This window comes from Meleagris gallopavo, chromosome 3 (genome assembly GCF_000146605.3).
Source record: "Meleagris gallopavo isolate NT-WF06-2002-E0010 breed Aviagen turkey brand Nicholas breeding stock chromosome 3, Turkey_5.1, whole genome shotgun sequence".
NCBI classification, from domain to species: domain Eukaryota; kingdom Metazoa; phylum Chordata; class Aves; order Galliformes; family Phasianidae; genus Meleagris; species Meleagris gallopavo.
This window is the reverse complement of record NC_015013.2, coordinates 9,817,202-9,827,506: the sequence shown is the minus strand read 5'-3', so window position 1 is coordinate 9,827,506 and position 10,305 is coordinate 9,817,202. Positions and strand designations below refer to the sequence as shown.

At 39.0% G+C, this 10,305-nt stretch overlaps 1 protein-coding gene across 2 annotated transcripts in view; it reads right to left on the bottom strand.

The window, feature by feature from the left end:
* Positions 1 to 3,514: 3,514 nt before the first annotated feature.
* The window catches only part of LOC104910109, a 14,340-nt gene continuing 7,549 nt past the window's right edge, over positions 3,515 to 10,305 (bottom strand). The window contains exons 2-3 of one of the 2 annotated variants that reach the window (XM_019613750.1): positions 5,203 to 5,283; positions 3,515 to 4,615 (exon numbers count right to left, since the gene is read on the bottom strand). In XM_019613750.1, the coding sequence (XP_019469295.1) occupies positions 3,799 to 4,590 (792 nt within the window). In that variant the 5' untranslated portion in view covers positions 4,591 to 4,615; positions 5,203 to 5,283 and the 3' untranslated portion in view covers positions 3,515 to 3,798. Of the gene's footprint in view, positions 4,616 to 5,202; positions 6,488 to 10,305 lie in introns of those variants that run through there. The other variant, XM_010708367.3, reaches the window with a different exon arrangement.

Below are 10,305 nucleotides of genomic sequence, written 5' to 3'. Positions count from 1 at the left end.
AAACAGACAGCTCTGACAAGCCTCCAGGACAGCACCTAAAATGCCAGAGGTGTGGAAGAAAAGACCTTGCATTGAAGACCAACTCAGTAATGCGTTTTATCACTAATTACTTATAAAAGATAAAGTTCTTAAAAATATCTGTCTTTCGGTAGGCATATGCTGCAACTTCCTTAGTGATAGTAATGACTGAGGGTGCCAGTATCTTTTGAACATCTCTTTCTTCCACGGTAAATCCACTTATTTCCTGCTATATCAGGCTAGGTAGGCAATTAGGTGAGCAGTGGGACCTTAAGGCTCAGACAGTGCAATTTCACTTCAACCTTTGCTGTGGAAGTAGTTAACAAGACATTGACTCAAAGAGATTTTCCTAGAGATTGTTAGCTTGACATGCTCTGGCAGGCAGTAATATAATGGGGAGAAAGACCCTACTGAAATTGATTAATTTGTCACCATTACCCAAGACCTGACAGTTTTTTCATACGTATATGAAGTGTCAGTAGTTCCAGCTTATTCCTCTGATTAGAACTAAACTCATGTAGTTTGGGTTCAGAAAGAAATACAAAGTTTAAGAAATTTAGTTGAACCTCATCCAAACCACCAAACCTCTTAACCATACAAAGAGATGAAAATAGTTGAGAAGATGCATTTTTATTGAAGTTGAGATTGTTGCTTTGTCTGATGTACATGAAAATACCTCCATGGGTTACTCAGCATTTTCCTGCTTATCTTCAACTGCTGACATACACAGGAGAAAAGCATTGCTGTTAAAGTACGTTTTCCAAGCTTGTAGAATATGTTTATTTTAAAATCCTGTAGCTTTTAATTAGTTTGGCCAAACTCAATTATTAGAAGCCACACTAGAACCACAGGTAACCAGCAAACTGTTCCAAAGACAAGTGTTCTTTTTATTTCTTCACTTAACATTTATTTTGTGTAACCATAAAATCACTACACGGAAGTACTGTGCATACACAGAACTATCTTGGCTTCGTTTTCTTTGCCAGGCAGCATTGCTCAAGCACAGACCTCTTGACATTTAATATACATAGTGCAGAAGCATCTACTGATTCCAATAAGAACCAAGAAACGTTACAAGAGATGTCATACAAAAAAAAGTCACAGTTCTGCCACAAAGTACTTGCAGTTATACAGGTTGACAAATCAACTATTGCCACACTGTGTACAGTGTAAGAAACATTTTTCAGTGATCTTCTAGTCACCTTTAAAAAGAATTGATAGCTCTATATAGTAATGGATAGGACATTACTTCATTTCATTCATTACTACATGCAGCTACTGAGGCAAAATATCTATATCACCTTACCTTTGTGCATATGTATTTTATGTCAGCAGAAAATTCAGCATGACAGTGTTAGCAAAGCTGAATCTTATTCAGAAGACAAAAAAATAAAATTAGGCCAAAATGATCTACGAAGAAGAATTAACAACTTTTATTTTTTATTTTTTTAATTTTCATCCTAATGGAAACAATTTGACGTTTAATTTCAGAATTCAGTAATTTTGCATTTATTTATTTTTGAGAGATGCACCCTTTTTCCAGTATTTCCTTCCCAACGAGAGACAAGCTAATAATGGTTTGCTTGTGTCTGTGTTAATAGAACTCTTACTTTCACTCTTAATTAATGGTGGGGGGGGGAAAAAAAAAGTGTTTTTTTGGGGGGTCAGGAATTGAAAAAAAAAAGTTAAAATGATAATAATAATTTTTTAAAAATCAAATACTTGCATAGTCCTTTTGGTCTATGATCATTCTTCCTTCCTAGGAGGCATAATAAGACAGAACTGATTACCTTTGAGGTGAGTTTAGTGTTCTTTGGTAAATGTGTGTTACTGGCTGAGAACAACTTTCCCAAGGCTGAACAGAGCTGAATGGGATCAGGGCATAGGAGTAATGTCCTCCAGTCACATAGATCCCCAACTCTATCTTCGGCAGCCCACTGACAGCCGCTGGCAACCCAAATCCCCCAAATGAGACAGTACAGGATGCTCCTTCAAATATCTCCTTGATGCCAAGAATGTTTCTATGGTAATTCTGCATACAAAATTACAGGCTTGTGCTGTGTAAGAGGCTGTGCAAGGGCCCAAGGAGATGAATAAGCCTATCTAAGGTTGTGCATACCCAGGGGGCTTCCATTACTTTGGGTGCAAGGAAATACAAAGATGGAATAATAACAATGTTGTGCTGCACTTCAATTGTTAAATTACTTCAATACCTTGCTCACAGATGTGCGCATGTGAATCTAATCAAGCAACTCCTCTAAGACAGCAAAGATTATTTTGAGAGATTATTCCTTTTTCTACTACAGAAAAAGAAGTGCCAGCCTTTGGGGATCATCTGTATGTAGGTGCATGTGTGCACACAAACACAGACACCTTCCCTCTCTGAGCACACAAAAAGGCCAAGGGAAAAAAAAACCAATATACAGAACACTATTCTGAGAAAGATAGGATTTCTAGTTACAGACTTGCCTTTTCATGCAAAAAAAAACCCCAAAACCAAAACAAAACAAATCCATGCCAAAAACTTGTTTGATTGCTCATCTACTTAATCTACTTGCACGTTTGTTATAAAGAACAACAAGGTAAAAGAAAAGTTGGCATCTTCAGAAATGGGTATCTGAAGAAAAAAATAAAGAAAAAAAAAAAGATTTTTCTATGCTACTCTTAAGTCCCAGAAAGGGGAGCTTTTCAATATCTTCTCTTCTTACATAATTTTTGCTTCAGACTCTAAGACAGCACATTCAACAATTCAATTTGCTGTTCGATAATAGGGACCAGACTGGTTTTTTTAATGCATGAAAAGAAGTTGCATCTTTTTTTCTTTATGTTTGTTTGTTGCTTACTGACATCAGATTTCCTGCAGGCATCCTAACTTAGCAATTGGAGAAACTGCTCTAGGGTTTTCCAGGCATCTAATACACCTGGATAAAAAGTGCTAATTGTCACCAACTTCCATTAAACGACAGCAGTAAGGCACAAAATGTGCTTGATTTGCAGACACTAGTGCCACTGGGAGTTAGCAGCAGATTAATAATTGTGCAGACCTCGAACATTCCCCTGGCACTGACAGTCTGGGCTTCCAACATAATGCCAGATTATGAGGCCTTTGTTTTTAGCTTGCCTTTCTACTGAGGCTCAGGCAGACGCACAGTTTCTCTTTACATGTCTTTGACTGTTCTACCTCCCTGAAAGATTTCTGATCAATATGAATTTGTTTTTTTTTTTTTCAGTGGGAGGGTAGAGGTCACAAACATGCAATAGATTTAGCAGTTTTCTGAAAAGCAGGCAGCTCGGTGGACATCATCAAGCCTGAGTTTAAGCACTCCTAATATCCTGGCTTGCTGAGTTCTTGATAAGAACTGAACCCTAATTTTGCTCATTTTATTAGCACTAGAAATCCAAGGGAGATGTGTTGTATCACATACTTAGCAGGCAGCAACTCTGGCAACTAATCACCTTTACTGATCACGTCAGACTATGTTCTCAGTTTTTTTCCTTTTTTTTTTTTTCTATTTCATGTCATACATGAGCTTGAAGCCTTGAGTGCACATCAAGCATTACCTTATTGCAGATATAATCTTATTCCAGCTCCCTGCAGACAAATTCAGGGGCCAATGCTTTGCCTTTCCCTTTCTTCTTGCTCTGCTGTTACCATTTCCTCCCTGCTCTAAGCACATGCGGGCACGTTCTCTTGGCTCAGAAGAAACCATCTTATGGCATGCAAGCTTAGTGACGGCTCCAGTGGCATTACAAAGCTCATTTCTGCATGCAGCAACATGATTACGGAGAAGGAGAGGGCAAGGTTGAACGAATGTGTTTTAACACTTCTTTCTTGGTATTTATGACCATGCCATAACATTCCTGTAACCTGGCCTGCTGCTGCTCTAGCTGTTTGTGCAAGCTCCTGATCGAACGCAACAGCATTAGTCTTCGGTACATTGCTAGCTGGAGCCGGTACTTCTCCTTTTCCTCCTTTTTCTTGCTTTCTAGGGTCTCCACTACTGTTGTGGTCTTCATCCAGATGGCCGAGCTCAGACTGCAAGGGCTGCCCTCAGTGCAGCTCTCCACAGGCCACACGCTATCAGCTGGCACGTGGCAGCACCTGAGGTTGTTCACCAATAGGGCCACGACTGCCCTGGGGGGCTCACCAGCCTCCTCAAGCACCCCAGGGACACACGATGCTTCTGAATCTTGGTCACAGCTACAGTAGATGCTTTCAGAGCATGGTGAGGCAAGGCCCCCAGGCTTGGGTTTACAGACTGTTGTAGAGCAGGACGAGCCTCCTGCTGATGCATTAACAGCCATCAGGTGGTGCTTGGCCAAGGCAGAGGCCTTGCTCTGTGCATGGCTGCCATTGATGACCACTGATGGTCCAGCAAGTGCTTTTGCTTGGGCCACAGCCTTGCTAGAGAGGACAGACAGTCTTTCTGGCATCTCTGAGCCTCTGTTGCCTTCACTAAGGCTTGCATAGCAATCAGGGAATGCTGTTTCAGCATCGTGAAGTGGGTCTTCATCACAGTTTTTCTGGATCTCCGCTTCATCTCTTGTTACTGCACGTGTTTCCTCAGCCATTTATTGCATGAGCTACAGAAACTTTCTGTGGACAAAGTGGAAGCAAGAGGATTTCATTTCCACATACACAGAGGCACACACACAGCAGACCTATGCAGAGTGACATTTGAAGAAAGAACCTCTCCTTGTATTTAACCAATGGACCTATTAATTTTCTAATAAAGCACAACCCTTGGGTCACTTCAGGCCATTTCTTGTGATTTGCATTGGATGTTCTTCGAGACACAACATTAATCCAATAATAATTAAAATGATATACTGTACTATTAACATTCTCAAATCTTTAAAGCAAAGTGATCTATCCCTGCAGCACCGGCTTTGCTGACTAATTAAACAGAATGCACTTGTAAATGGCTATTGTAAGCACTTCTCCTATTTAAGAACACAGCTCTAGCAAGTGTAGTTCGTAGAGACGGGTGAGTTATCAGGATTGATCTGCCCTAAAGAGGTGGATGTACCACAAACAGCAGGTTTCATTTAAATACCCTCTCTGAGATTAATCTGTCTGCTAGCAGTTTTTTTACAAGGTTGCCTTCTCCCCTCCTACTAACTCTATCAGCAGAGTGATAATAGTACTATGCTAGCCATAGACAGGAAAAAAAGAATACTTACCGAGGTTAGTGGGGGAAAGAAAAAGAGTTACAGAGCATTGTGTCTGCGCATCATGTTTTCCCGAATATGAGTCAGCAAAAACTGGAACAGAAACATCACTGTGAAGAAGCAGGAGCAGCAACAGCATTACTCTGTTTCACCCAGCAACAACAGAGTGAATCCCAATCACTGAGAAGTGAAGGGCTGACTTCACCCCCCCTCCCCCCTCCCCTTCCTTATTAAGAGAATATTCCTCCCTAGTGTTGAGCTTTTATGTCATCTTTGAGCACCAAATTGAAAACCGGGATTGGATGACATTATTTTTCAACCACAGATCCAAACATACCTGATTTACTGAATATACAGGGATGATACAAATGGCCCATCCTGTCTCTGTCAATCAGCAAGAAGCAAATACAGCTCCCAAAAGAGTGCGGGGCATTCTGGACTCCAGTGCATACATGTTTTTCTTCAGAGAAAACAAGCTTAGATAAACTTTAGATGCGTGAACCCAAGATGAAATAAGCTTTTGGCACCAACTGAATGGTAAGCATAAAGGCAGCCAGAAGCTGTAGATTTAAGTGTCTAATATACACTTATATTTAATTATGCTGACCTAATCCTTCAGAAAAAAGTACTGCAGCCAACTTAAATATCCAATAGAATAGTAAACTTCATCTGCACCTTTGATGTTTAGAAAAGCTACCTTCAGCATCTTCTCCCACTTGTAAGGAACAAAATTCAAAAATTATCTATCTGCATCTGCTTTTGTGAATCTGCCACAGGGCTTATGCTGCCCTGAGGCATTCCCTACTTTATTCTCTTAATATGAATAGAAGAAAGAACCAACCCAAAATACTACCTAGAATTTTCCTGGAGCTGGGAAAGAATGAGGGTAGATCCTATCTCCACTTCTATATACAATACAACACAGATTATTTATTTATTTATTTTTTTAAATGTTTCATCTATCTCTCTCTCTAATTAATCTGTTAAATGAGATATAATTCCAAAGTGGAACATCTGAACTCCAGCTAACAAGTTCAGATCTATACTCCAAAGTCTACTTGAACACTGTTTTCTTGCGTGTTCTAAAAAATATTGTGCACTGAATCGATGAAATAACTAATTCTGCTGTGTTTATGTGCCAAATTATGCTGCAAATTGTATAATTCAGACTATGAAGAAATTAATATACTGTGAGTAAATAAACTTTGTAAGGCTGTATCTTAGTAATTTCCATTTGTGTGAATCAGAAGTTCGGGTAATTGACAAGCACAGAATTCAGATACCAGGGATTTTACTCCAAGAAGGATCATTAGAATACAGCATTGTGCATAATCCTAGTTTTGGCTGCTCTCTCTCCAAAGCACTGCAGGTATGTCTTACCACAGAATCATAGACTCCATAGAGTTGGACTAGATGACCTTTAAAGGTGCCTTCCAACTCCCCTGCAATGAGCAAGGACACCTACAGCTACATCAGATCACTCAGAGCCTGGTCCAGCCGGGCCTTGAATGTCTCCAGGAATGGAACATCCACCACCTCTCTGGGTAACCTGTTGCCCTGTCTTCCAACTACAAAGAGGACAGTGGATGGATGTTGTGAGGTAATACATGGTCACAAGTTATGCCAATATGTTTCTACCAGTCATAATATTCTGTTCTTCACTTCTAACTTTGCAGCAATTTGCCACAAAATGAACATTTTCTAGTAGTCCAACAGGACATGATAAATAAGAGGATATATATATATATATATATTTTTTTTTTCTAATTTTAAATCTCTCTGCAGCTTCATTTTTTTCAAGCAAATTTTCAGAGGCGCATTTTTACTTTGAAGGAGGGTTAAAATCCATTTTACACAACAGATTTTTAAATTTAAAAAAAAATTATTTTTTGTAGATGTAGACCTAGATGGAATAAGTGACATTTGACACAATCACCTAGACAAAAACTACAAAAAAAATCAAAGCTCATTGAGCTAGATGGCTCTTTACAGAATGTGACTACTTCAGTGGTGATCTATGAAATTCAACGTAAGAAAAAAAAAATCAGTCAATTAAACTTAGAGCTTTAGCACAACAAAAATACTGTAAGATATGGAGTAATATTGAAATCCAATGCATATTCCCTTTTTACTTTGTTTTTCTTTATTCATAATTTTCTAAAATTTCATCTAGAACATCAGATTGAATTTTTCTAGATTCAGGTGGTGCCTGAAGGTGAATGTCTATTGAACACTTCAGACAAGGACTGAAATATTTAAATTTGAAAGCAGGAACAAAAGCATGGACTTTTCAAGAAAACAGGGAGACCAATGGATACCTTTCAGGAGAAGTGCATTCTGTATTTGTAGCGGGGGTATAAGGAAGAACACAGTCTGTTTCAAATGGGAACACATAAATTCTTGTTCCAGGACAACAATCCTACTTTCCCAAGATTGGACAAAGTAACTCCTAAAATTTAACTCTCTTTTATTTACAAATCAACAGGTTAATAAAGAGACAAGAAAAGACCTTATAGAAGCTTCTTCTGTGAGAAGCACATTGTGCCATTTCACTTCATGAAGAAACTTTTGGAAAAGTTTGCTGCTCCAACTGAGAATCTGCTGTAGGCTTTATTGAATGCCTGTTGCTCATTTTGGACCTGCTTTCCTAGGTTCTGTCTGTGGGAAGCTTTCCAGACAGAAGCTGATTCAAATTTCACAGTGAATTCATCTGTCAGTCCAATACAACGAATGTTTCAGGTAGGCAGAATGAAAGCAAAAACACTTCCAGTTGAGGGTCACTGCATTTTATTACTACCCATTCACAGGTAGATGTGACCACAGTAATTCCAAAGTGTAGACTCTACTTATTTACCTCTAAGCTACCAGTCCTATACATCCTTGCAAGGTCTGTGTCAATAGTGATTTTTTTAATCCATCATCTCTGTCAGATATTAGCTATGATAGGTATTTGGTAGCCTCAGAACTATAAACTGTTCTTAAGTGTTCCATGCTTGCATATTTGTGTGATTGGGGTGCATGTCAACACATCACACAGGGACAGGAAAGAATCAGAAGAGAATTCCTGCAGAGTCACAACAGTTAACTCTCCCCTTCCACTGTAAGGCCATTCACCAGCTTGGACAGATGTGAGGACAGGAAGACTTGTTTTTTTATTAAGTACAAATGTTTTACTGAAGTTCAAAGCCTAACATTCAAACACACGAGCAGTGTCAGAAAGTGACAAGTGTTGGTGGAGATATGCCTTTACAAGACTTTGGCCTGGGATGTTACGTTGTTTAGTATTTGGGTTTGGGGAGTACTTTTAACAAAGTAGTAAAAAATATCCTATTACACAGTAGTGTAATTCCATATTTTATATTAATTGCTCTTAAAGATCAAAAGCTATATTCTGTCTGTTAATGTACACACTTGCATGGTCTCCTATGAAATCAATGAGATCCACATGTGTGCGTCTGAGACCTAAATTTCTCCCCAAAGATTCTTTAAAATCCTTTTACAGAGCAGTAAGTCATAGAAGAAAGTCATGTGTTCCCTTTCTTCTGCCTCTATACCCAAGCCAGACATGAATTATTACTGCTGCTCCGAATTACACTGGACGATAACGGTACCCAGAGGGGTCACTTGCCAGCCAGAGATTACCATTGTTCAGCACGTTCTGTTCTCACCTTCATCCATTCCTCATCATTTCTCTTTCAGTCCTCTTACACCAACAAAGAAATGCAAAATAAATGCAGCCCAGCTTCACATTAAGTCTACTGAAGAGACTGGAATGTGCTATAGGTATTTAAGTGGCAGGCTGAAGCATGGTGGGACATCACAGTGCTTTTCTATGGCCCGGCAGAAGAAAATTTGGTATCTGCACAGAGCTGCAATGTGATCACATTTGCAGATAACCGGGAAGTTTTTAGACAAAAAGTTAAGTGGATATGTAATTTAATTGTGGGGAAAAGTTCAGCGCCTTCAAAAATGAACATACAGGAATCCAATCAACCATCTTTATATTAAGTACAAAAAAACCACTGCAACAATCTGCCACAATTGGCAAAAATTAGTAAGATTGCTGTCAGTTTTAGCAGAACTGCCTACGAGAGATGCAAATCCCTGACAGAGTAGCTCAGGCTAAGTCTGAGTTGAGTTTGCAAGCTTGAAAATCTCATGACAGCAGGTACCAAAACAGCTCGAACACTAGGAAGGGCTTGATGACAACTTTCACCACAGTATTTCAGCAACTCAACTTATAACCCTGCTTGAGCCCAAATATTCTCAGGGACATACAATGAAATATATACTGATATGGGTTCATAAATATATCCTAACAGGAGAATGCTTTGATTTTCGAGGCAGCTGCTGTTCTGTATATTGTCTATACAGAGAACATTAGCCTATGATTTGAATCCATTTTAACTAAGAAAAAGAATAATGCTGTCCTTGCCTAAACCTGTACACAGTACACATCCCACCATCTGATCCATGGAGCCATGCTGGTACACTGAAATAGTCACCAAGAAGTTTCTTGTGAACTCAGGCATCTACTTCAGCTGTAACAGCAGACACTTAGCATTGCACAGAGGCTGAAGTGGAGGATCAATGGGATCAATGGGCACACGTAGCTGGGGTCATGCTTGATTCAGTGTACGTCAGTTCACTGACTGAAGCAGGCTGACTTCTTTCAATGCAAAGTGAACTCTGCACTTCTACAGTAAGTTAAGAATGTTCCATAACAGAAAGTAAAGGATGAAGCATTAGGGCATTTGGAGCATATGCTCTGTGAGGTAACAGGTGAAAAGAGGAAACTTTATATTGAATTGAAAGAAACATGAATCTTGAGAATAACAAATTTACCCCTTTTAAGATTTGTGAGGTTTTTTTTTTTTCCTCCAAGGAGAAGAATGGTTGTCTGCAATTCGGTACAATTGTACCAAAAAGGAAAATATGATTATAAGCTGAAAAAAGGCTAGCTTGCAAATATCAGCTTCCTTCAGATGTTCGAGTGAAAAAATTTCCAAATGTCAGTGAAAGTTTGATTATTTTTTCCCAGAATAAAGAAAAAGTTATGTTTAATGGTATCAAAATTAAAGGTGAACTTCAATGTGATGGTCATCCTGCTCTCTT